General features: G+C 40.6%; 2 protein-coding genes across 5 annotated transcripts; both read right to left on the bottom strand.

Annotated features, from left to right (window-relative positions):
• Nucleotides 1–1,086: 1,086 nt before the first annotated feature.
• On the bottom strand, nt 1,087–7,751 carry ildr1a (immunoglobulin-like domain containing receptor 1a). 2 transcript variants are annotated; one of them, XM_068317267.1, is made up of 10 exons: nt 7,740–7,751; nt 7,536–7,638; nt 6,762–6,932; nt 5,848–5,997; nt 5,312–5,431; nt 5,037–5,183; nt 4,296–4,418; nt 3,959–4,134; nt 2,610–3,236; nt 1,087–2,467 (listed from the first exon to the last, which is right to left on the bottom strand). In XM_068317267.1, exons 2-10 carry the CDS (start codon nt 7,579–7,581, stop codon nt 2,429–2,431), a joined length of 1,599 nt encoding a protein of 532 aa, XP_068173368.1. In that variant the 5' UTR covers nt 7,582–7,638; nt 7,740–7,751; the 3' UTR covers nt 1,087–2,428. The 2 variants fall into 2 exon arrangements, with proteins under 2 accessions (XP_068173368.1, XP_068173358.1); XM_068317257.1 differs by lacking the exon at nt 7,740–7,751 and having other exon boundaries at nt 7,536–7,711.
• A 3,352-nt stretch (nt 7,752–11,103) lies between these two features.
• Nucleotides 11,104–26,291, bottom strand: LOC137594182 (immunoglobulin-like domain-containing receptor 2). Of its 3 annotated transcripts, XR_011035217.1 has the most exons (10): nt 26,155–26,291; nt 22,824–23,210; nt 20,624–20,743; nt 16,721–16,867; nt 16,468–16,626; nt 16,011–16,139; nt 15,320–15,632; nt 14,502–15,237; nt 13,133–13,436; nt 11,104–12,684 (listed from the first exon to the last, which is right to left on the bottom strand). XR_011035217.1 is itself a non-coding variant. In XM_068313497.1 (9 exons), the coding sequence occupies exons 1-9, from the start codon at nt 26,198–26,200 to the stop codon at nt 13,401–13,403; spliced, it is 2,073 nt and encodes a 690-aa protein (XP_068169598.1). In that variant the 5' UTR covers nt 26,201–26,291; the 3' UTR covers nt 11,104–13,400. The 3 variants fall into 3 exon arrangements, 2 of the variants coding, with proteins under 2 accessions (XP_068169598.1, XP_068169610.1); XM_068313497.1 differs by having other exon boundaries at nt 11,104–13,436; XM_068313509.1 differs by lacking the exon at nt 16,011–16,139 and having other exon boundaries at nt 11,104–13,436.
• Nucleotides 26,292–27,641: the final 1,350 nt, after the last annotated feature.

Here is a 27,641-nt window from a genome sequence, read left to right as displayed (position 1 = left end):
TGGTATATTATTTCCATTGATATATTGTCTATCTAAGTTATTTGTTGGTTGGTTTGTTTCTCAAGAGCAAAACTGCACAAAATCTAGGTTGTATTAGTATTGAGAAAACTATTTTACCTTTGGAGAATTCTATGTCTGCATTATAGTTTACTCTCAAATACTCTTTGACATAAAATTTGAATCACAATCTTGTACACACTATTCCTACTACTTTCGCATGTTCAAATTTGTTTGTGGTTCAGAAACTGTTCTTGTGGGGTAAATGACTGAATGAATGGTAAACACACACACACACACACACACACACACACACACACACACACACACACACACACACACACACACACACACAGTTTTAGAGAATTAAAGACAAAAATACTTAAATTCATACTTTATTCATCCCCATAGGGAATTTTATTATTCTACTCTTTTATATATTAATACACACATTGATGCGCAGGCCCTTGCGCACACACACACACACACACCCACACACACACACACACAAAAGAGGTCTGCAGGCACGCAAAGGAGAGGATGATGGTACAGTGGCGGCAGCTCTTCTCTCGTGCACCCAATGTGCAACTTGCTCGGGGATGGTTCCTTGCTCAAGGACATCTCGTCAGTACTCAGGAGGTGAACTAGCACCTCTCCAACTACCAGTTCACACTCATAATATTTTGGCCCAAATGACCCGTCCACCCTCCTGTCCCCAGCCCAAGACCCAGTGGACTGTGCTACTGCCGACCCTGCTTTCCATTCACTGGTGTCCATTATAACCTGCAGTGCTTCACTAATATCATAGGTTTGCTTAAATATCAAGACTAATTTAAATTTTAATTTAAGGTATTGAACAGTTTTCCCTACTAAAAAATTGTTATTCTTTTATAAAATTATATTTATTCAGGAAAATTATTCATTTATTGTTTATGGTCAAGCACAACAGACACAAAAGTCAAAATCATCCCCTTGCAAAAATACTAACTTGAACTACTTGAATTTTAAAAACTGTAAAACTATTATTTAACTTAAAATGGATATAAGAACGAGCAAGAATTCTTTTATACCTAGAAGGTAAAAGTTTATTATCAGCATTAATAAACACAAACTGCCTGTACATTGTAAAATCAATAAGAAATAAAAGCTTTTGAAATATCAGCAGAAAAACATGCAAGTCACAGTTTTAAATGATTTTAGTCCAGTGTGTATTTCTTTTAAGTAAACCATGATACAAGGGTTAAAAAAAGCAAGATTCCAGTGTACTGAAAAACACAAGTTTTACATTTCTATAGTGCTGACAACCATACTTTATAAAGAGAAACCAATGTGGAAACGTTTTTGGTATTACTTCATTTCCCACAGGAGTAGCATGCAAAGTACTTACACGCGATTTACAGTTATTTATAAGCACCAACTATAAATACTCCATTCTTCTTATATACAAAGGTTTAAAATGCAACTTCAACATTACCTGAATAGAGCATCATGTTAATTATAAGACAGTTTTCCTTCAAAATATTTGGGGAAAAAAAGTTAAAATATCCAGAAAATGAAAAATATCTATTTACAAAAAAGCTAAAAACGAATCATTATTATATGGGTTTTTGAGGTATATTTCACCACAAAAATCAAAAACACAATGTTCACAGATTCGGTTGTGATCACTTTCGCGTAGGAAAAATGTTTATTCTACACAACGACCCCGTATGACTGCAGGGGAGACATGGTGTGTTCCAAATATTTTTGTGATGTGATACATAATTATAAGATATTTGAGCGAAAGCAGACAACTCAACAGCTTATGTCTCCTAAACGTGACTACTCACACCAAACCAATCTAAATGAATGGATAACTTTATAATTAAAATTAAAAATATGTATATTTGATTGTGAGATGATCAATCCTTTATTAATTTCTTAATTTCTCAATCTATTGACTATTTACTGGCCCTGAGATGCATTCCCTATGTACAAAAAGATCATGTTTAATGCATTATCAGCTCAAAAACTGAGAATATACATATTTTACCAGCAAACAAAAAGCTTTTAAGAGGATAAATCCAAAATTCAAGTCTCATCTCAACAATGGAACAGGTGGCTTCCATACACCAGAGTGTTTCACCAGCAGACGGGACTATTTCCCCAAAAATCTGCTCAGGAGGACGACTGGACACGTGAAAACTCTCAAACAGGTCCCCTTGTTCTTGTAAAACACCTTTTCAAATCTCAAACCTCTCAATCTGACATTCGATGACTCACTCTGTCATTTTTTTAATATCAATAAGCTATTACAATAGTTAGTTCTGGATGGAATAATAAATAAAAGTGGTGTGATAAGATTACCAGTAGCCAGAAAAGTAGGCTTCCAACTCTAGTGAGGTGTTCACGTTCACCGAGGCCGAGGTCGGGGTATTCACATCTGGACGGCTCAGATGACGACACTCGTGCCACTGCGAGAACTCTTGTCCTGAGAGAAACACACCAACTTTAGATTCACTTCCAACCAGGAGAACTCTTTAAAACTCATTCTTTAATTTTGATTGTGTGACAAAATGATGTATGAATTTGCCCTGATCCATTTTTATCAACTAAAGCAATGTGTGTCTTACAGAGAATCGTTCATTCCTTCGTGTTCCTGGTTTCTGTCCAGGTTCGTATTCAAGGTAGCTGGGAGGTTTTGCCCCGTACCCTCCTCCTCTCCTCCCTCCTCTCCTGCTACTGTCCTCATCATCTGAGCTCCAGGACCCCCCTCTTGACCTTCTCGAAGCCGGGGGAGAGTAGTCTCCTCTGGACCTGCTATCAAATAGGTCATCCCTCGAACGGGAGCGAGGCTGGAGCAGGCCGCTGCGCGGCCCGTTACGACCCCTCCCGTCCAGAGACTCTTCGCTGTAGCTCCTGGGAATCCCTCTGGAGCGAGGTGGGGAGGGGTAACGCCTGCCTGCTGCTCCTCCTCGTTCGTCGCGGCGCCCAAAACCGCTGCGGCTGCTCTCGCTGGAACTGGGAGGGCGGGTTTTCGGTGGAGGAGGCATCATTCTGCTCGTCTGCGTCTCCCTTATCGGTGGGAGTGTGATTATGCGACGCTCCACTGGGCCCTCGTCCAGGGCAGAAATCATGCTTGGAGGTCCGGGGGAAAATGGGATGTTCGTAGGCATGTGATGGGGAGGAGGTTGCATGTGCATCATGGGGTGGACAGGAGGCTGGTTCAGCTGCATGTGCTGGGGTGGAGGGGGTTGAACCTGAATATTAAATATGAATATTAAAGAAAACCATAGTTACATTACATAGATGCACTTCAATCATAACACAAACTGGTTTAGTATTTGCTGGAGTTGCACACAGATCATCCTTAGTTAATGATAGAAAATATTACTCAGGAGCCAAGAAAAAAAAAAATCATCTCAGAAAGGAGATAGCCTTACTATCTGTGACTGTTGTTTAACCGTTTAGGCCACCTAAATTAATTATTAAAGGTGTCACGATCTGCCTCGAACAACACATTTTTGCTTAGAGGGAACATTGAATCAGCAGCTGCAATACCAACTCAGTTGTTCATCAAATTGTCAGTGTGCTCCTTCAGAGCTGGTGGTTCAATTTTCTGTGATGACAGAAACATATTTCCAATGTTTCAAGGCTGTTTGAAATACTATAAACACTTGATTTCTAAAAAAAAAAATCTGTCATGCAAATTACATCTGATTGAACATTTTAGAGAAACCAAAGCCATCGGCGTAGCTTGTAAAGATGCAAAAATGGAAATAATCTTTGCATTCTTATAATTTTACTCCACATCTGACAGCTAATAATGAAAATAACACAAAGAATTTGCATGGTAAAAAACACACAAAAAAACAACAACACAGCAGCTATAGGGTTTAAATTTGAATATTTGGGAATGAGAACACGACATTTTGAGGTATCTGAAGCTCTATTAGATTGTAGACGATGGGTGATTCCACACCTGCAGCGGAGGACTGTTCATGTCCATCCCCCTAACCTGGCTCTCCAGGTAATCGAGCATGTGGCTATTGTTTCCAGAGGTGTGGGCGGTGCTGGGAGGGGGCATGCTGTACACTGCAGACTGAGGAGGAGGCAGGGGAATGGGCTTCAGGGGGACACTCTTGCCTGAAACAGACCCTGAAACAACAAAACAAAGTTAGCTGATAGCAAATATGACATGCGGACGAATAACGGCCTGAAGTGTGACGGCGCTAAAAGGTGTGATCATTAAACGTGATGTGTGTGTGTGTGTGTGTGTGTGTGTGTGTGTGTGTGTGTGTGTGTGTGTGTGTGTGTACCAGCGTAAAGCAGCGGGTTCATCTGGGACGAGCCGTGGCTGATCGGGCCGTACACCGGCTGTCCTCCTAGCCAGGGAGCCATGGCCCTCTCAGCCTCCTTCATCATACGATGACGCATCACAGCTGAAGATGGAATCGACATTATGATTGATTTTTACTGACAGTCTGTCCTCTCTGAGTCCTCAGGATGTTTATCAGTAACTTGCTCGTCATTTTAGCCAGATTGATAAGGTATAAAATAAATTTTCAGAGCTGATTATCTATCAGCCACGTGACATTGATTATTGGTTTACGAAAATGAAAACGAACTTGTAGAGATAAAGGTGAGAAATGTGACCTATTTAAATGCCAAAAACGTTATTTTCAGTTCAATCATAGGCATAAATTATACTGCACTGTCATTCAGAACAAAAATCTTTGAAAAAAATTCCTGGTTTGTGTTTTCAGCATTTTGTCAAGTCTGCCTTAAATTCAGCCGCCTGATTTAGTAAAATCCAGCTGGTATTTTAACCTCTACCCTAACCCAAACACCCCCAACAGCATTATCAGCTAATGTCTAGAGAATGAAATATGGAGGGATTATTGCACTAATAAATGCACCAGATTAAAAAGTTACACATTTTTTAATTTTGAATTTAAAAGTTACACAGAAACAAAACAACTAATTTTTAATCCTCATCACAGGCATTTATATCATGTTAGAACTCATTGTGAGGCCATTATGACGGTCCAACTCCCTACCTTTTTCTGGGCAGCAGCATTGCTGTGGGCAGCAGGGACAGCGAACGTAGCAGCAGCATTTCTGAGGGCAACACTGGCAGCAGCAGATACAGAAAAGGAGGATGAGGAGGAGGGCTCCGATGATGATGAAGAGCACTGTTAACCAGTCTATGAGGAAAGGAGGAATCCGCTTACTGTGTTGTACAACAACAGCAGAAAGCACATGTATTTGGGACTGTGTGTGTGTGTGTGTGTGTGTGTGTGTGTGTTTAATCATCTTTTTGTTTGTTTCTTACGGTAAACGATGAGTTTGACCTCTTCATCAGGGTCACCAGACGTGTCTCCTGGAGTTTGTACGATGCAGATGTACACACCGTTATCCCACCACATCACCTCATTGATCACCAGATCTGCCTCTGTACACACATTATTACGTCATTACTACTGAGGATAAATGAATTCTTGTGTCTCAATCCAATCTAAAATATAAATAAATACGAATAAAACAGAAGACTAAGAAAATCATCCAAAACTGGCACACAAGGAGCCACAATATTTGTTTTCCATATGTTTGATTAAGAAAATACATTTAAATAAATTAAAAATAGAAAAAATATATATATAAATAAATAAATAAATGCATTTAAAGAATTAACTGATTACTGATTAATTTTCTAACTAATTAATGAGCAAATCAGTTCAGCATAGAGTTTGTAATAAACATGGTAAGTGTCTGAAAACCAAACAAAAGTTTCTTCTTGCTGTCGTCACAAGTGGGTTGAACCTGGTGCCAACTGCTCACAAGATCCACACAGTTCTAGCGTGAACTCACTATTTTCGATGGTGATCTTTCGTGAACGATATTCCGTTCCTAGGGTTGGCTCGTTGCTTCCGCGCTTCTGGATCACTGTGCGCATTGTCCGCTGACTATCTGGGCAGTCATTCGACGGGTCCTGTCCCAACTGTAATGCGGACTGATACGCTGCAAAGACCAGAAGGATGCATTTTATGACGGGGATAAGTTACCACCTTTAACGGAATATCTAGACCTGAAAATCATTTCATACAGACTTCAGTATGGGCCAAACAGAGTGAAGTCACACTTCTATTTCCCTCCTCTTGTCATTCTCTATAGAGGCTTGAGCTCTTTTTACTACAAAAATTAAGGATACAGTTTAAAGCTTCACCAAACTGGTTCATGAACACTAGCAAAACCAATGAGTCATAAGACCGGCATGAGTATCTGATGTAGTTTCTGTTCAGTGTTCATATTTCACAATGTTAGTATTTTTGCTCCTACTTGGTGCTTCTACAGCGTAACTTTTAGTCCTCTCACAAAAAACACATTAAAATTTAGTCGATAAACAAGCTACACCTCAGATCAAACACTCAGACTCATTTATTGCTTAAAATCTGCCACATTCCAAGAGTTTATTAATCTCAGAGATGAATAAAACGAAATGTAGTGAACAGAAAAATAAGTATGAAAACAGACCTGTAGATAAATATACGTTTAACACATATGTATATATGACTAACACATATGTATATATGCATGTACAGAAAACTGGAGAGGAAAACATAATTTCCCCATTGTGTGGACTATTAAAGGTGGATTATTATTATTATTATATTATGGAATAACTTTGTCCTGATTACATTTTTACTAGGTCAGATCAGAGGTCAGAGGAGGGTGCCCCACAGTGGGAATAATCCACTGTGGTTTATGTGCAGCTTGTCACTTACCCGTGGAGTAGTACTCCAGCACCGGGTCCTTACAGAAGGACTTGTATCTCCAAACCACCACAACATCCTGGAGGGGGGCAGAGGTGCTGAAGTCACAGCGTAGGGTCACTGAGGCAAACAGAGCCGTGCTCCTCTCCGCCCGCTCGACCGTCACATCCACGCACTGTGACACTGTGGACGGATGGAAGCAGACGGTCACATCAAATAGTGTCTTATATTCATATTGAATCTTTATTATGAGTTGTGTGTATGTCTGTGTGTGTGTGTGTGTGTGTGTGCGTGCGTGTGCGTGTGCGTGTGTGTGTGTTGATCCCAACAGCAGACCAATTCAAAGTGACAAAACCAGAAAAACCGGTGACAGAGACAAAGACACAGGAAACGGCTTTACTGTGAAACTGCCGTGAACACATTCAGATGCTGGAATGTAACCTGCTACTAAACGTGGGTATTTAACATAAATAATTTAAAATGTAACTAAACGTGGGTATTTAACATAAATCTTCATTTGATCATGATTTTAAAACGGACTTACATATACTGTATGTAGAATAATTGAATTAATTCATTGGGTTGATCTGCTTCAGACTAGATACACATTCATTTTGGTGTCACAGAGACGAAAAGGTCATGTGACCGATACCTCCTGTTTTGTCGGTTAATTTAATATAAATTAAAGGTGTCTGATAGGTATCTGTTTTTTAATTTGCCATTAATGATCAGTGAGGTTTAAAACAACCTAAAGGCTAATATGTGAGCAGAGGAAAACGAAATTACCTTTTAGAAGCGACAGCAACAGGATCACGGAAGATGGTCTCCACATGATGAGCGTACAAGCCGCTCCTCCGGTAAACACGCGTGAATAAAACTCCTGGACTGACTGAAGAATAAAATAGACTTTCATGTAACCTAAAACTCAAACACGACTCATCATTTCGACTCGATCGTTGCTCTGAACCGAGACTTTCTCATTGGGCTTACCTGCGTGTCGCGTCTTCGCTGGCCACACCCCGAAACAGGTGAAATCATCCCGACCTGTGACGAACGACAGGTGCGCACCAGCCTCCCTGAGCGGCGGCGAGCGCAGCAGACCGGCTCCAGTCGGCTCAGTCAAAGTCCGTTTATTACATTAAACCTTAATCCATGTACCCTGATAATTCTATCCACATCAAAGATCACTGATTATTGTTTATCGGGTGTGTATCTGTTAACATCAGCCAAATGATATGAGGTAAGATGCAGAAGATATCATATAAAAATTAGGATCGTTATGAGAATAAGAATACTTGATATTAGAATTCTTTTAAATCACTATTTTACACTTATTCAAACTGAATCATCATGAAACAATAAAAAAGTGGTTCCTGAATATTTATTACTATTATTATTATTATTATTATTATTGTTATTGTTCTTGTTGTTGTTATTGTGGTCTGTTTCTCCTTAGCAGCCAAAGGTGAAAGTAGAACAGAGTAGATTCTGGCTCTATGCTTTTTTCCCCCCTCATGTCTATGTCCACAGTGACGTCTGTCTGTGAGGATGAGGCATTACTTTTATTTGGTCTGATGTAATCATCTTCTCAAAAGTATGACAGCCATATTTGTGTAATAGATCAGTTGTTGCCTGTCACAGAAAGAGATAAGTTTATTTAAATATTCTGGAACCATAGAAACAAGACAATAGAAATATAGCTGGAATGGTGAATACAGAATTGAACAGTGATAATGAATGAAAATATCTCCAGATAGAATGGCTGTCAGGATTAAAAATATAATAGCTAAACTATTGCAGTAGAATTTTAAATGTTCTTCAACTAAACAAAGCACTATGATCCACAGAGCAAACCAGATCCTTTGCCATGGACTGAAATGTCTCAGGGGAAGTTTATTAAGTTTTCAGGTTAAAAATATGTTGAAATAACTTGTATAAAAGCAGCATGAATGGAGATGACTTACCCTTTAGAAGGGACAGCAGGAGGATCCCTACAGGTTGTCTCTGAATTACAAAAAAACCCCACTGAAAAATACTCCATCAGTACTTAAATTTGTCACAAAATTATAATTTTGCAATATAAAATTCAATATTCCCAACATTAAATGCAAGTGATCATATTATTATATCGTTTTCCTGAAAGCTTTTTTTTTGGGCTGCCCTCCTCTCTGGACACACCCAGAAACAGACTTCATTCTCACCGACGTAGACAAGTGCACAGAAATCCCCTGAATGAGATGGCAGGAAGAGTAATACTAATACTAACACTGCTAAATATAATGTCAACATGCCTTTGGTAATACTTGAAGAGACATCTACTATACATTTACTGGAGAAACTACAATGACACGCTGTTGGGTCCTGCTTCCCCCATGAGGCCCATCAGTCCACTTCATCCAAACTCCACCCCCAACCCAATTTGCATCATAAAAATCATCAATAAAAAAAAACAACTCAAACAAAAAAACAGATCCTTTCCTTTGTTTCGACCAGGTTTCAAGACAATCATATAGTTTATGAACCACTGGCAAAAGAGGTTTCCTGAATCCATCTAGATGTAGACACACTCCCAAATTTTATGACTTCTTCATTGACATATATTCAACCATTATTGTTCGATTGTTGTTGACTAATTCAGAACGCAGGCAAACAGACAACACAAATGATCAAAATAAGCATGGAAGATTACTGAATGTGTTTAATTTTCATTAAAAGTTTATAATGGTTTGGAACATCTGAAATATTCAAAACTAGCACAAATGGCGATATTACTGACAAACAAATGAAATCCCTTCTAATAAAGTAAAATAATCAACGAGACAGTGGGCCACTAAGTTCATGGTAATTCCGTCAGTGCAGGATGACATGTTAACCACGTGACACGATGCGTGTAATTGTAATTCATAAATACAACCACAAGGTGTCAGAATAAAGCCTTTTTTAATCAACTTGGTGGTAGGGTTAAGAGGAGCGTCCCATTAATGTTGAAGTAAATATGAAAAAGGCGGTAAATTTTTTCCACACCTCTGTGGAATTTGTAAAACACAAATCATCATATCATTTGTTGGAATCTAGATTATGTTTTCATTTAATTAGAATAACTGTTGGTGTGCATCAACAGGAATGGACTCTAGAGTACCCTTTTTTGGTTAGATTACAGTACATTCATAGAAACTAGAAGCTCTTCAACACCTAAAGGATGTTTTCTTTTTTAACATATTCCATCAAATATATCAATTTCTGTCTGCATATGACTCCATTGTGTGCCGTTCTGAAATGCTTTCAGTCCTTGAATTTTTTAAGGTTGTTTTCTGAACACTCCCACTCTGCAGGGGTTTTTGTTTCTTCAGGAGACGTCTTCCGGAATCCACAGCCAGTCCCCCCATGGAGGTTTAAAAGACCAAACCCTGCTTCTCTTAGACATGATTTAATGCAAATGTAAGTCCTAATAATTAAACCTGCCAGCATTAATTGTGCCTCAGCATTATTCCTGTTCAACAAGAAGGTAAAAAATAATCCATAATTACACTGAAGTCAGTGTGTATTTCTCTGGAGTCATATCAAAAATTCCATATCCATAAACATCTAAACTTGTCTTAAGCATTTATTTTTCCTGCACATGAATTCCTACGTGATGTTATTAGGAATTTGCAAGTAATTAAACCAGAAAATAATCAGGTTTCTGTGTGGGCATCTGTAGATCAATCAGACTGATCGACTGTCCCCATTAATAAACCGTAAATCAATTTGATTACATTTTTTACTATAGATGGATGTAAGACAGTACACACCTTGATGGTTGCAGATGAGTCTCGTCCATGTCAAACTAGGAGGGGAGCTGTTACAATACTGTTCACCCTATGGTCCATAGTGATGTCATACTCCCAGACCAATGCTGCTGGAAACCCCAGGGGAGTTACTCAACAACATTCCTGAGATACTCTTGAACTGTGACTGATCTCAACCGATCCCTCCCATCACACACAGATGCATAAAGTCTTTCTCAAAATGCAGCAAAGACACATTAAACAAGATCCAAAGGAGTGAGTCCTGCAATTTCCTCTTACAGTGTTAAATATCTTTCAATATTTGTGATTTCTGAGGTGAAACTTATATACAGAAACACTTCAAGGCCAGAATTCAAGTTCCTTCTCTAAAGGGAAAAACAAAAGAATTATCAGCAAAATGTCGCATCAAGTAAAAAGCCTTAGAAATTCAAAGGATTCAACTTTACTTGAAGACCCACTGATTTTCCTAAAGCTTAATGATGCTGGATGGTAACAAATATACAAAGTTTATACCCCCGTTGTACTAAAAATATACTGGACTGCTGTTACTCACTTAAAGACAATGATAAGCAAATGCACTTTATTGTTGGTCAAGGTGAAGTTGCTACTTTAACGACTTCACATACTGCTGCACAATTACACCAAAAACTATGGATTATGTATGTAAACACTTTATCAACAATAAATATAAAATAGTTGAGAAAAATGAAAAATGGAAGAGCAGGCGGTATAAAGTCATATGAAATGCTGGACGATTAAACGTCTGCATGTGAGACATTTCCTTAAACCTGAAATAAAACCCAGATTTCATTATTTTGCTGCTGATAAGTCAGAGACAAAAACTTCTAGTCTCTACGTTTGTGTTTATGCAAACTGCACGTTTGAGTTTGATGAACATATTTATCATGGTCTTCATCTCAGTGGATAACAGAACAAGGGCAACGCAGATGATAGTGGTCGAGCTGGCGGAACTGCTGTGTGAGTCCTGACACAGCCGAGCAGTCAGTGATGATAACAATACACAAAGACGTGAGTCATACTCAATCACACACACTGTCTCCTTTACAGAAAAGTAAAGAGTCATCTCTCTCTCTCTCTCACACACACACACACACACACACACACACACACACACACACACACACACACACACACACACACACACACACACACACACACACACACACACACACACACACACACACACACACACACACAGTTGTCAGTACCAGAGAACACAGTGTTAGAAATGCAACACTATCGTTAGAATTTCCTCTAGCTGAGCTGACCCAACAATTGAGTCCTGTAAGATAAAATACTGCCTGGTGTAAAGTCAGGAGAAGTAATACGAGTGTTGAAAAAAAAATAAGTCGGCTCAACGCATCACATTTATGTGCAACTGCTGACAACATGACAGCATTTGTCTGGATGCTGACTCAGCAGTGATAAGAAACAGCTGAATTCCACTTACCGAATCAAAGACACTTCTTTGCGCGCCCACAGCCGCGCACAAACAGCCATGAATAAAAAAGACTGCACCACACAACGACACATAAACAGAAATTTACGTAAAAAAAATATCTACAAACTGCAGTAAAAAAGAAATTAAGAAGCTTTTCAATACAGTAAATGTTTGTAAAAACACAATTTAGTCTCCTTTAGAAACAGTTACTTCGAGCACACTGACATGTTTTACTAGGAGATGGAAAGCACTGCTGACAAACAAGGATGAGATGGAATCACTCTACTTCTTCATAAATACATGGAGAAGAACCATTTATTACTTACGTCATTTCTATTCATGATTCACTTAGAACAACCGCATCTGTTTTGTTCGGGTACACGAGTAGGAGGAGCTGTAAACACGTTATTATGGAGAAGGTTTTAGCAAACAGGTGCTTATTAGGACAGCAGACAGACAGAGCAGCATTACCTGGTTCAACACTGAGTTGAACTTTCACTTTCCGCTTAACTTTAATTTGATCTGACACTGGTGGTAACATCTGGCTCTTCAGATACCAAACGTGTCTGTTTTCCAGTGACTGCTGACTGGGTCTGTCTGCTGTTTGGTGCTGAGCAGGCAGTGATGAGTCAGCTGCTGGAAACAGAGGTGATGATGAAGGTGACCGTGCACCAAAAGCTGCGGGCTGAAAAACCAAAACATTGAATTAAAATATGCTAAAGCTTTGTGTAGATCGGGGGAACTGCATATAATAAATAACCTGCCACTGTAAGCCATACATTTCACATCAGACATGATCGTCTGATTCATTATCAATCTGAAAATGACTGAATAACTGAATGAATAACTTGATGCGACTTTAAGAGTCTCTAGCCTGTTCTGTTTGTTATTTTGTGCAGCCTCATTGGGACAATAAGCTAAGATGAATGCTACTTAGTTAGCATTAAAGTCCTTTAATTAGCGTTTGTCCCTGAAAATGTCACTGAATGCTCAAAGCTACAGTTCATCCTATACAGAAATGGTGATGTCACACATCTTCTATGCTACAGCTGCTGGAAATGAATGTGCTCATTGTGCTCGATGTATTAAACAAATCGCTCATCTGTTCGAAAGGGAGGAGGGCAAACAGTGACCTGCTGGGAGGGGCGGTCCAGGTCGTACGCCAGCCCGCATCAGTCCAGTGTTAGTCCAGCTGAGATAATTGTGAGGCAGTGTGTGACAGAAAGTGAGCAGTGATGACTTCATCAGTGACGTCGCGGATAGGAATCCCAATATCACAAGTTCAAGTGTCCATAGTTCACATGAGGTCATATGAGCTTTGGATACTTCCACTTTCCCGATCACGTCTCTGATCAACCTGCATGACGTCCAGTTCGCTTGACACGCTCACCCTTCAGGCGGTCAGACGATAAGAGAATCACGGCTGAGAAGAGTCCCCTGATGAGGATAAAACATTTAATCAACAACAGAAAAAAAAACGTTCTCCAAAAAATTATTCTTCAGTGGAATGAGAGCAAGAAAAAAAAATAGGGAATATTAGCCAAAAGGGGTTACTATGATGATTTAGAACCTGGGTCAATCTCTGTTTCAACCCCCCCCCAAATTATTAAAAAGACTTATAGAAGGTTCATTTAATTTTTGTTTTTGCAGGTGAATACTTTTTTTTGGCCCAGGTTTGTCAGGGAGGAGTCAACCGATTATGACTGTTACAGAAAATAAAAGGATAAAGAACAAAGGTTTCTACCTAGTTTTCCCTGTGGGAGCATCTGAACCTGACCTGTCAAAGGTACAACGACAACACTCATTGTGGACCTTCAGAACTTTCTTTAACTGTACATAAGTTTGTTTGTCAGCATAAGAATATTTCTGAGATTTTTGAAACAATAACCACAAGTATGAAAAACACCAGCCAGTGCACGTAAAGGTTAATTGCAGGAAAAAATGAGGTCACATCCAAATGGCCTGTGGAATAAATTTCAAACCAGAATACAATACAGACCTGTGACTATCTCCATGGATTTCTACAGAACACAGGACAATTATATGTACAGTAATACAAAATTAAGTTTATTACTGTCTGCTTTGTCTCATGTACTTACTTTTATGTATTTTTGTCTCGTGATTCCACCACTTTTTGAAAGCCCATACTGATCAGTCAGTTTCAATCCATGACTGATTAAAACGTTGTTACGGATTCTTACAACTGTTACTAACTTGGAACTACTGTGTTGGTTTAAATTTAATCTCTGGTTCTAAAAAATTTCTTAATATCCTCAAAATTTTTTTGGATCCTAGGAATGAATCTGCAGTCCAAAAACTTTGCTATATTCCTTTAAAATAAGGGAAGTATGAGTTTTAAATACCTTACAGTTAGCCCAGTGTTAATATCAATAACTGTTTCAATAACTACAACAAAAAGAACAATACCCCAATTTTGTGATGTGGTGATTTACATCACCATCTTTTAATCCAATAACAATCTATACACTGAACGCGTCTTACCACTTTGCGGGGCTTGTCTCTGGGTTCCTCTCGGCGTCCAGGACACGAGTGGGTGGGCGGCTGACAGGAGTGGGTGTTTGCTGGGAGTGGTCGTGGAGATGGCCTGTCGGTCCTGCTTCGCTCTGTCTCTGAGAAAGGAGGCAGCGATTCTGCTTCGGGCCGGTTGCTGGACGAGTGGCTGCACTGGTGACTCGACTCACCACTGCTCTTTTTGGAACTGCCCTTTGAAGGGGTGTCTGAATCTTCTTCGCCTCGGGCTCCACTCTTCTTCTCTTGGCTGACGCCTCGCAACTTAGCTTTCTGGTTGAGCAGGCTGTTCAGGAACATGCTGTCGTAGTCCTTCTCTTGAGAAGAAGTTGACGGTGGACTGACTCTGGGTGGAGGTGGGACTGGGCGCTCGCTGTCCCACGTGCCCCTCCTCTTTTTGGGTGAATGAATGGGACTTATAAAATGTCTGTTTTTCTTGCTTTGTTTGAGATGATCTTCATGGCTGTTCTTTTTCAACTCATTAGTATCATTGTGATAATGCTGAGGGGGACCGTTTTGGTAGGAAGGATATTGACTCATCTCCATAAGCTCCATCTCATCGTCTCTCCATTCTTCATCCCTCTTCTCTGCTCCTCTTCCTCCTCTCTGCTTGTAAGAGGCAGCAAACTCCTCCAACTCATCCAGTGAGCCTGTTCGTCCTGTGGTACGGTACGTCTTTCGCTGAAGATGCTCCGAACGAGGGTTCCACCTTTAAAATACACAAGGCCAAGAGATCTAATAAATGCTCATGACTGACTGTTTAAACTCTCTTTCTATGGGAGTATCTTCACCTGTTTTGGTTTCCTTCCACGCTGTGATCTTGTTGCCGCTGAGTTCGGCCAAACCTACGTGACTGTGAGGAAGATGGAGGGTCATCGCTGTGTCGCCGCAGAGGAAGGGAATCATTCTGGGAGCGTCGAGTTTCTGCGTGGGGCTCATCCTGATACCGCTGCGGTGAACAGGGACTGTCGCGGTAGTGTTGGGGTTCAGGCTGACGGTCGTGGTCGGGGATGGCAGGCAGAGCTTTCTTCTGGATGTTTCTGTATGTTTGGCGAAAGCTGGATTCTCCCTCGTGGAGCGAGCTCAGCTCAGAGACGCTGCACGCTGGATCACAACGAAGGAATGGACAAAGAACAAAGAATAAACAAAGAAATAATCAAATGAACTGAAAATCACTTGAATTTACAAGACACTGCAGAAAAAAGTCAGAATCAAGATGTGATTATGTTGAAATGAGAACGGTTAAAGCATTCCAGGTGAATAGGCATGCACGTCTGCTGTTGTATACATCCGATCTACAGGAAACTTGCAGAATGATTTTATAGTGAAAGCATAAAAAGACAAAATCAAGAGCAAGAAAGCCTCATATAAACAACCACTATTAATAATAGTGTAGCATGCATTATCTGTTCATCGCATGCAACAGAGGATCTAGATAGTATTTCCAGAGAGTAAATCCACAGGACGGGTTGTCAGGCTTACACTGCTGGCTGATAGACCTGGCCGGGTTGAAGTGGGCCAGTTGTTTCTCTACATACTGTAGCACCCTGAGAGAGTTCTGGTCCTGAGGTGAAGGCATACGATAAGGAGCCCCTACAGCATGCATGGGCACTGCAGATACACACTTGACTCATCAGCATAAGGAATGTGTGTTTGTGTGTGTGTGTTTGTGTCTGTTTCATTATTTCAGTATTTTCTTCCTGAAATTGAGACATTCCTCTTTTTCAATACATCCCTAGAACTCCTGAGACAAAAACATTATTTTCAAATGACATCTATCCTGAATATTCTTCCCATTACAGCAAATACATGATGTAAATTCAGTTGTTTTTTTCAAAATTTGAGACTTTGGAGATTATTTTAATGGGATTAAAAAAAACAAACATGCTAGCATGGTGTTTCACTAACTCTGCAAACTCTGTTTAGAGCAGTGGCTCACCTGCTGTGAGGAAGCTTCCATCCGACGGCGGGACAGAAGACATCTTGTCCACCAGAGAGGGAGGGGTGATGGGGACCATCGTCGGAACACCAGTGACAAAGTATGGAGGGTAGGCAGGAGTAGAGGTACCTGTTTTAATACCTTTACCAGCCTCGTATACTGCAAAAGCAACACACAAGCCTGTTCAGACTTTCTAGAATAACACCTCTATCACATAATGTGTACTCTGAATGCCAGCTTTTGCATTTCTCACAGTGACGAGGACAGCAGCACGTGTCTGGGCAGCACCAGCAGCTCACGTAGCAGCAGCAGGAGTGAGGACAACACTGACACCAACAAACACCGACCAGCAGCAGGAACAGGACGCTGCCCAGAGCCACCGCTGCCACAAACACCCACTCTGGAAGGACACAGCACAGAATGCCACATGTAAATAAATACACACACACGCACGCACACACACACACACACACACACACACACACACACACACACACACACACACACACACACACACACACACACACACACACACACACACACACACACACACACACACACACACACACACACACACACATATTGTTTTTATAACAGTAACATAACACGGAATACATATAATTTAGTACAAACTGCAGATGTCCTAGAAACTGTTGGTGCATTAAGTTTGTTGGTAGGGAGACTGAAGTGTCTCATTTACAAAGCAGGAAAAAACTGTAAAAAAAGATGCTAACCAACAAAATGACAATGACTTTAACCAAACCAAGGTAACACGTCACCATATTTTTACCCAAAGTGATATTCGACGCCCTCCAATGTTTTCCTCGTTGTTGGTCAGAACAGTATGTTGGAATTGTGCATAACACAATGAGGATATAAATACTGTATATACAACTATAAAAACTAGAATGTAGAAATGTTTGTTTTTTTCTTAAATAATAGGATTTAACAACAAAAAACATTGTTACACTTGGTGATGAGTATCAGGGTGCTGAAATGAGTAATGTGGCAAAAAACCCCAGATAACCATGAATCTGCTTTCAGGGTCAAACAAAGGAAAGAGAAGAAGAGGGCAGATAGGGAAATCTATAACAATGTATTACCAAGGACAGACACACACACACACACACACACACACACACACACACACACACACACACACACACACACACACACACACACACACACACACACACACACACACACACACACACACACACACACACACACACACACACAGGAAACTTGCTCGTACTCTAGGCAGCAAAATGATTGTTTACCCTTTCTGATACTGAAACTTTGGCTGTAATAGCTCAAAACGTGATCTCATTTACCATCATTATGACCACTAGATACACACACCCACACCCACACACACACACACACACACACACACACACACACACACACACACACACACACACACACACACACACAGATAGTGATTAAGGAGTGGAGATAACACAGCACATTAAGACATGTCAGGGCACCATGGGAGTGTAATCTAACACACACTAATGTAACACTAACTCTGAGATGAATAATTCCTTCTGGGTGAATCATGCCATGTTGTTTTGGGAGCTATTTCCACACGCATCCATTCATCACTTCTCACAAACCGTAAGGTTATTGAGTGTGTGGCACAGGAATTTGATGGACCTTGAACACACCTCCCTCCCAGTTAATCACTGCATTTTTAACGGGTAGTGTCCAAATCCAGTGGGATGACATGTTACCCACAGACATAAATAAACACACTGATGATAATAACAGCTTTACACCACAGCGCACCTCAGTGTGAGCAAAGGCCAGCTCATTACCCAAAGAGTGTGAGTTGAGTCAAAAATAGATTTGAACCCAACAACATGAAAACCCTCTTGATGTATGTGGGTCACATAAGGAAGACGTTAGGCAGCATCTGCAGTTTGTATAGAAACCATCAAACGTGGTGGGAAACTTTAACTTTTTGTTTTCTGAGTTTATCAGATCAAGACTCAAATTGTCCTTTACATTTCCGTATCTAAATTTCTCATCACAACAGGGAATACATCCCACCCTTCCCACCAGCGTTTATTATGGCTCCTACACCCACATTACAGCAGTAAGTAGGGTTAGTTTGAAGGGACCAGGTCAGGGGGAAATACAGTATGCCCCTACCTGGCATAATCTTCAAATCAAAGTCTGGCAGGACATCTTCAGGCACACCTGAGAAACCTGGAGGAAGAGGAAGAGGAAGAGGAGTGGAGAGGACAGGAAGAGGAAGAGGAAGAGGAAGAGGAAGAGGAGAGGAGAGGAGAGGAGAGGAGAGGAGAGGAGAGGAGAGGAGAGGAGAGGAGAGGAGAGGAGAGGAGAGGAGAGGAGAGGAGAGGAGAGGAGAGGAGAGGAGAGGAGAGGAGAGGAGAGGAGAGGAGAGGAGAGGAGAGGAGAGGAGAGGAGAGGAGAGGAGAGGAGAGGAGAGGAGAGGAGAGGAGAGGAGAGGAGAGGAGAGGAGAGAGGAGCTTGATATAAACTTGAACAATTGCATAAAGAAGGAGCAGAAAAGCAGAGAGATACAGAAAACAGAAAGACAGAAGTGGCGTCTGCCACCAGAGTATATTCTGGTTTTCTTCCAGAAAGCCTCCATAAAACACGAGTGATCAGAATATTGATCATTTGGTTTCTGATATGAGGCTGTATGGTTTCTGTCTGGTAACATGACCGACAGGAATACGGGTCGTTCTTTTGACAAACAGGCAGAAGCTGTGAGTAATGTTATGTGCAGAGCTGTACAAATGAAAGGTGGGAGCAATCTAACCAATTCACATCCAGAATCAGAAAAGATTTTCATGAAACTGTACGCCCAGCCATTGAAAAGAGTTGTAGCTACTGTTGAGTAGCCCCAACTCTTAATTCCATGACACGTGAGTAAAAATTCTGCTGATGCAATACTTGCAAAACGTTGGACACATGACAAGTGACCTGCCTCATGCACATTTCAGTACTTCATCAATGTTTTTTGGCTTCAGAAATGAAAATGTCAACTGAGGTCAAACAGTTTTTAGTCAGCCTGTCTGTGTCCCCACAGGTCTACGTTAGTCAAGTGTCTCACAAGGCGTCACCCACCATGTTTGTGTCCCTGTACTCTGCTCTGCTCCTCCCACGTCATTAATTTATTGCTGTCTTCTTCTGATCCACTTGCTCAAAAGACAAAAGACCCCTGAGCCATTTGCGGTGGCCCCAACTGTTGTTATGGAAACACATCAAGTGCTTCACATGCCTTATTAGCTACACCAAGACCAGGGGATACAACGTGATAGAACTGTGTAACTCTTCTCTCAGGAATCTCTCGTGCCAGGTTGGAGGTCACAGAGTTCACCTCATGTTGCCGTAAGTGTGAACTCTTTATAACACCAAGACCTCAGATAACATGAAGCACGCTTCTATACAGGCTGCACAAAACTCTTTCTAAACTGTACAAGCTTACTGTCCATCGTGAGTGTTTGTGTGTGTGTGTGTGTGTGTGTGTGTGTGTGTGTGTGTGTGTGTGTGTGTGTGTGTGTGTGTGTGTGTGTGTGTGTGAGTGTGTGGTATGTGCATACACATAAGTCTCAGTGCCAGCCAAAGAAAAGTTCAGCGTCAGTGAGACAATTGCAGCATAGCCTCTCTGCCAATGCCATGGCAACATTTGTAGCTGAAAGCTGGCAAAATCCTGACGCTGTAAAGGTGCACATGTTGGATACACTTTAAAAACACGGGACACAGAATCTACATACACACAGACAGGCACACATACACGCACATGGACACTCTGGCTTTAATGGAAGACAACCGATCAGTTGAAGATCTTCTCTCCATAGTGTAACATACCGTGGGACAGTAGTTGTTATGGTTACAGATCAGACAAAACTGCCAGCCCATTCATGAGCCTGTAAAGTGCCGTTGTTGATGAACACATCAGCTAATACAAAGGCCTTGTCATGAAACAAGAGCTCATAGACACATAATTCATGCTACAGTACATTATGTGTGATCGATCAGACAATAGGACCCGTCCAGCTCACTTCAGTGTTTACTCAACTATGCCAGTAATGCAAAAAATAAGGCATTGGGACACTGCATGAATCTAAAACCCAACACAGGAAGTTGTGAATGTGTTCGAGCTGTAATGACAGCTTACCAAGAACCAGCAGCTCCACAGAGGCCTCGTTCTGTCCCTCCAAGTCATCAGATATAATCACTTTACAGATGTAGACTCCACTGTCTCCCCACTGGACCTCTCCTATGCGCAAGTCTGCCTCTATAGTAGAAAAAAAAAAGACAAAGACATCTTTGGTGAGATTGTCAGTGTGTCCTCTTTAAAATGCAAAGCTCACCATTAAAACTTCACTCAAAGGAAATAGCATTCAGGCAACAAGTCACAAGTATTTTTGTTCTTATAGAGACTATTTGAAATATATCAGGGTGAGGAATAAAGTTGTCACTCATTAGACAGCTTTTACGTTTTTCTAATAGTAAAAGCCAATTTCTCAGAAAAGACATTTTATGTGACTGAAAAAATTCAAAACATGGGACATTTCTGGGCTGTTGATTCTGTGGAACAGGGGTCAGAAATGTAAATACAGGAGGCAGGAAATGGGTTGTATAATTTACTTCCTTTTCCTGTCAGCCAAGGAAGTGAAGTGAGAGACGGACGACTGAGCCGCACCGCTGTGACCAGTCTCTTTTTGACAAAGACGCACCTGCAGTATCCAACACTGTCTAGTTTATTTTCATTAAATCTATCTTGTAATACATTTATATCCTGTTGTTTCTCCGTACAAGTGTGACTAACACCTCCTGCTCAGTGCATGCAGGGACAAACTCCAACCTCTCTGTGACCCTGAATAGGATTACATGGACAACTGGCTCCACAGTTAGTGCTTTCACGATTTTGTCCATTTACAACATTCCTGATCTGACCTGTTTAAGGATGGAAAGTGGAGTGGGACAGAAAAAGACAAAAGACAAAGTGAAAGCCAAGAAACAGAGAACTGACTTTGTGGACATTGGGTTGCAGAGAGATCTAGAGAGTCAAAATAGAACCAGAACATTGAAGGACATCAGAGGAAAGAAGTGAGGGTCAGGATGAATGAAAGGACAGCATGAAAACGGTTTCTTTTGTCTGGGTTCCTTGTTGGTGAAGAGAAGGACGATTCAGTCAGAGTTAGAGCTCCATAAATCTGATGCCAATAAACAAAGCTACCTTTCTATCATCAACGTCGCGTGCATGTGCGCGGACACACACACACAAAAACACACACACACACACACTGCCCCTTAGTTGATCCTTAAATGACATGGTCGTAACACAGTAAGGGTGTGTAGAACTGAGGATAAGAAAGCATTAACATGAATTTCAGGAGGCAACCTGTTGTTTACTGGTGCATTATTTTATTTGACTACTGTTTTTATATAATTTACACTATTTGGGACAATTTACTTCCGATATTTTTTCTATTGTAAAGGAAATATTTTCTTTGATACTAGCATTTCACAGGCAGACAGACTTTTGAAACTAAATAAATACATAATTCTTCTGTATAATTTGACATATAAAGCCTAACTGGACTTGGTTTCTATTGCTCTAGACCATATATGTCAAACTCAAGGCCCTGGGGTCACATGTGGCCCGCCAAGCCTTTTTAGAGCATAAAAGGTCAGAGTGTCTAAAAATAAATAGATCAAAAGTCTGTTTTGAGCAAAACTACATTTCCCACAATGCAGAAATTAAGCTAATTTTAACTCTGACAAAAACATTTTGAATAAAGTTAATGTCCTAACTTGTGTATGTTATTTTTATTTAATCATTTAAACAGTTTGATCCTTGATTGATGGAGTTCTGTGGGTTTAATAACCTGACAAATTAGAAGGATTTATGTTATAACAGAGAAACAAACAAACATATTTTTTTCTGTCCAACTGTAATGTTTGTAACTTGAATAAGTAATAAATTTAGATTACTCAACATTAAGCAGTAATTAAATTTATTTTACATTAGACTGAGTTACATTTACTTACATTTATTAGTTACATCTGGCCCTTTGAGGACAGCCATGATGCTGATGTCGCCCTCAGTGAAAATAAGTTTGACACCCCTGCTCTAGTGGTTTACAATTTTTGCTTCTTCTATTTTATAACCGAATATATGTTGATTTTTCAATGTTATGCTTGCAGTTTTTCACAAGATAGAGAATTTCAGAACAGAACTTAAGTTCGGACGATAAAAAATAAAAAGCTATGCTGGGAACACGTCTGCTATGTGATTAGTAAAGGTAAGACTCAAGATGATTATCAGAATGAAAATCAACAAAACTGGACTAGTGGTGCAGAAGACTTACTGTTGATGATGGAGATGTCTCTGCTCTTATAATATTCTGACAGCGTGACAGAGGAACCAGAGATGGAGGCTACTGTTCGAACAGTTCGACTGCTGTCAGCGCAGTCAAGGTAACTCGATGTCATCCCTGTCTCGTATCCTCCACCAGCAACTCCAGTTCCTCCCATCATCCCTCCTCCTCCCAGGCTTCCACTCAGGCTGTCAGAGAAACTGTACGAATCTCTTGTGCGGTCACGACAGTACGATTTATAGACCCACTGAACCACAGGGGTTTGGGTGGACACACTGTTGTATTGACACGGCAGAACTACTGACTGGAACAGCACAGCATACCTCTTTTCATCCCTCACAAAGACATGAACCCCCCAGCAACGGGAAAGGAGAACATCTGTAGGAGGATAAGAAGATAATGAGGAAAAATTAGTAAAGTGGAATTCAGAAATAATAATAATAATAATAATAAAAAAAACAGATTAAATAGAACAGTCATTCTTCTCTGAGACATAATTCAGACAAATTTAAACACCACACAATGCAAATGTTTTAGATTGTGTGTGACTAAAATCACTTTTTCTAAAATTAAGTGTGTTTTAAACGGTGTTGTGTTATATTGTTGTGTTGTGATGTCAAGATGACACCCATATTTTCATTCCCACAGATCTAGAAGTAAAAACAGGCAGTGACACTGAATGTGTAATGGAGGATTCAAGGATTACTTCAACAGACAGAGATTTAAAGGCTGTTGATTTTCAAGGAGACACCTGTTCTTGATCACTCATGGTGAAAATAACCACTAACAAATCACATGACTAATGCACACTGCACAATTGTAATGAAAGAAACTATAGAGGCGTGTCAGAATGAAGTACAGCCAGAAATAATTCAATATTCTCATTTTCCTTTTTGATGGAAAGTGGGTTGTTGTGAATCATTGTTTTCCTTTTGTCCAGAGATGTGTAAAAAAGAAAGCTTTTCTAAGACTGAGTTTCTTCTTCTCAGCGAAATCTGTGAGCTGCATTAACCTCAAATTGCTCAAGAGTTTCTGAAGCCGCGGGACTCTGGGTCACATGATCCCAGGAGCTAGACCTCCACAATTCAGGAGTAGCACATACTCAAGAAAACGACCATGTGAGAAAAACAAACCGACAGGCACACACCCAGAAACATCTGTGTGCGCTGCTGTGTGCTTGTGTATGTGTGTGTGTGTGTGTGTCTGTGTGTTTCTCGGGCAAAACAGTAGGAGGTATGACAGAACTGGACCAGTAACAAGATTGAGAGGGATAGGAGCGGAGGCCGGCTCACTTAATTCAGACTGGGCATATTGAAATAAAAGCCAGTTCACTAAGAAACCTAACCAGGTATCAGAGACCTGATAGATTTCACCAAAAATACTATATATTAGGCATAATATTATTTTTTACCAAAACCTTTTGTTTTTTGTTGTCTAGGGGTATTCACTAAAGTTCACTCTAATCTCCTCATATTAAAAATAACATATAGCATATAAACTGCGAAATTAAACAACAAAACTTCACATGTTATTGTTAGTTAGTCATTGTTTTACTTGCTGCGTTTTATTAAATGTATAATTGTATTTAAAGTGAATGCAGTTTCATTTAACAGTTAGGTTTGGCTGGATTTTGTTTTTTTCTGAAAGAAATCATGAATTCAAAACAAGAAGAATTAAGCTGATTTATAAATTCCACAGAGAAAACATTAGCTTAAAAAAATACAGCACAGAGGAGATTGGTCTTCCTGGGATCATCGGCTGGGGAGCGTTCCGAGGCAGGTTTTATTAGTTTTCCAAAGAAGCTACCTCCATGGGGGAAAATGAAAACAGGAGAGAAACAGGGAGGGGAAAGACACCAGTCTAATACTGGACAAAGGAGACCTGGTTCGGGATGATCGCCAGATTTATGTTTTACTTTCCTTATTTTTCCAATTTCAAGCAGGCAAAAAAAATTCCTAAACTTCTTTTAAAAATACCAATATAGTGGCTGATCACAAGGCAATCTATTTTTAAGATATCTGCAAAAACCTATTCATACAAGAGCATTAGAAATGACTTAAAACATTTTCTCTGCACTGAACAAATAATGGCACTTTAAATGAAAATACATGCATGGCCCTGAATACCATTCTTCATAAGAGCACATATTTGAAAATATGACAGTAAAAATCGGGGCTAATTCCATAGTCTTACATTGGAGTTCCAGAGAAGTATTTACATAAGTAATCCGTTCCCAAACACTAAATCATAAACCACTGTCCACCCAAGAGCTCAGAATCAAACACAAAAGATTTTGGATGTTATTTGGTAAGATGAAAAAGAAGGTACTGTTTTTGGGTAATGGACCAACAATACAGGACCTCCGAAGGAAGAAGAATGAGACACACAAAAAGTGGTTGTGGTTCAATGATACTTTTAGGGCTGCTTTGTTGCCTCAAGTGCTGATAATCTTCAGCCTGTAGATGATTCCATCATGTATGCAGATTCCCAGAAGAAAAATGTCTCACTATCTGTGAGGAAGATGAAACCCCGGCATCATTAGACATTCCAAAATGACAATGATCCAGAGCAGACATCAAAGACCACCAAAGCTAGGTTTCAGATGAAGTCTGATAACTATCTGTGGAAGCCTTGAGTCCCAAAGAATATCTCTGATGCGATATTAAGAAGATAATTGCTGAAGGTGAACAAAAGTATATTAAAGAACTGGAATCTTTTATCAGTAGGGAATTCACCAAAGATTCAGCATGAACGCTTCCAGAAGCCAGTGTCATAAGTCGTAACAGCAGGGTTGTTACAAAATACAGAGACACTTGTCATTAACGGGTTCAAGCATTTTTTCAATTTAATTTTTTAATTTTAAAAATTAGCATATTGATGTTGCTAAATCAGAAAATTCAGTCAGCACCTATTTTAATGCTTCAGTACGTTTTTCTTTGAAATATTTACATTTGCATAAAATCATTTGATCGACTCTAAAAAATTGCATCTATCTGTCTTATAATTAATTAAGTTATCCCTTTGAGGCATTGTTATGATTCAATAAATCGGCTGTAAGCATCCCGAACCAGAGAGCATAAACCTGTAAATATAGTTTAGCGATTAGATGTAATTATAATACTTCAAAACTGCTTTGGTATAACGGAAAGCATCTGAACATATTAAAAAGGAATCACTAATTCTTGATTTGCTCAATATATTTAATAATATGAAGAAATAAGTTGGAATCAAACACTTAATTTGTCCGTAAATGCTGGATCACTATCCAGCCAAACTGCAACCTGTTACGCCACTCTTCGGGTTTCTGTCTAGCTTTACTTACCAGCCAAAAGCACGATGAAAACCCAGCACTTGAGCACCGAGAACATTTTCCAGATATTGAACTTGAAGTTCTTCAAAGTTTTCGTTCGAGGGTAGTCTTATTTCCTTTTTCTTCTCATCTTCGGACAGCATCCAACCTCTGCCACAAAGCATCGGGCAAATAACGGGACCACGAGCTCCAGCGGTGATACCAGCATCCTGCTTTCCAAAATAAAAGTACAAACTTCCGGTTTTCAAAATATACCCTAACAACATTTTATGCTACAGTATTAATACATATTTGGGAATTTAAGATTGGAGTTTTTTATTGCGATGCTGCTTGAATACATTATTGACCTTTATTTTCTTGAGCATTTAACACAAGATAATTTGAGCAATAAGGGAAGGAGCCAGAACTTGTGTTGGAGGTGGAGCGTTACCAGTTGGATCTGGTGGGGCTTACCTCTACACATAGCCTCAGTTCTGGATCCAAACTCCTGGATAGGGGTTGGACCTTGTTTTACTCCGGAGTTGCGTCAGGCGTGAGGCGCAGGGCGGGTGTGGGGATACTCACAAGCCCCCGCTGTGTTGGAGTTTACCCCGGTGGATGAGAGGGTCGCCTCCCTATGCCTTAAGGCTGTGGGAGGGAAAACTCTGACTGTTATTTGTGCATACGCACCAAATATCAGTTCAGCGTTTTCGGCCTTCTTGGGGTCCCTAAATGGGGTCCTTGATGGGATCCCTTCAGGGGACTCCATTGTTCTCCTGCGGCGCTTCAATGCACACGTTGGCAATGATGAAGACACTTGGAGGGGTGGGATTGGGAGGAATGGCCTCCCTGATCTAAACCCGAGCGGTGTTATATTGTTGGACTTCTGTGCTAGTCACGGATTGTTCATAACTAACACCATGTTCGAACGCAATGATGCTCAAAAGTGTACTTGGTACCAGAGCACCCTGGGTCGGAGGTCAATGATCGATCTTGTGATTGTATCATCTGACCTCCGACCGTGTGTTTTGGACACTCGGGTGAAGAGAGGGGCAGAACTGTCAAATGATCACCATCTGGTGGTGAGTTGGGTCCTTTGGCGGAGGAAACCTTTGGATAGACCTGGTAAGCCCAAACGAGTAGTGCGGGTGAACTGGGAATGTCTGGAGGAGGACTCGGTCCGCGTGACCTTCAATTCGCACCTCCGAAGGAGCTTCTCGTGCATCCCTGTGGAGGCTGGGGGCATTGAACCTGAATGGTCGACGTTCAAAGCTTCCATTGCTGAAGCTGCAGCTGAGAGCTGTGGTCTCAAGGTCTTGGGTTCCTCAAGGGGAGGTAACCCTCAAACGCCATGGTGGACCCCGGTGGTCAGGGAAGCTGTCCGACTGAAGAAGGAGGCCTTCAGGGGCATGTCCCTGGGGACTCCTGAAGCAGTTGCAGGGTACCGACAGGCCAGAAGGACTGCAGCCTCGGCTGTGATGGAGGCAAAACAGAGAGTGTGGGAGGAGTTCAGAGAGGCC

This window comes from Antennarius striatus, chromosome 1, assembly GCF_040054535.1.
Source record: "Antennarius striatus isolate MH-2024 chromosome 1, ASM4005453v1, whole genome shotgun sequence".
Lineage (NCBI taxonomy): Eukaryota > Metazoa > Chordata > Actinopteri > Lophiiformes > Antennariidae > Antennarius > Antennarius striatus.
Note: the sequence above shows the minus strand (reverse complement) of the source record. Positions and strands in the feature narration are given on the sequence as shown.

Coding starts and splice junctions, on each gene's coding strand:
- LOC137594182 (XM_068313497.1), bottom strand. CDS start 26,200: ATGTTCTCGGTGCTCAAGTGCTGGGTTTTCATCGTGCTTTTGGCTG. Junction 16,868..20,623: donor TGTGGAGCTGCTGGTTCTTG/GTAAGCTGTCAT, acceptor GTGTCCTTCCAG/AGTGGGTGTTTGTGGCAGCG. Junction 15,238..15,319: donor GTGGAAGGAAACCAAAACAG/GTGAAGATACTC, acceptor TGTATTTTAAAG/GTGGAACCCTCGTTCGGAGC.
- ildr1a (XM_068317257.1), bottom strand. CDS start 7,662: ATGAAAGTCTATTTTATTCTTCAGTCAGTCCAGGAGTTTTATTCACGC. Junction 6,933..7,535: donor GTTGCTGTCGCTTCTAAAAG/GTAATTTCGTTT, acceptor ATCCGTCCACAG/TGTCACAGTGCGTGGATGTG. Junction 5,432..5,847: donor AAAGATCACCATCGAAAATA/GTGAGTTCACGC, acceptor ATGTGTGTACAG/AGGCAGATCTGGTGATCAAT.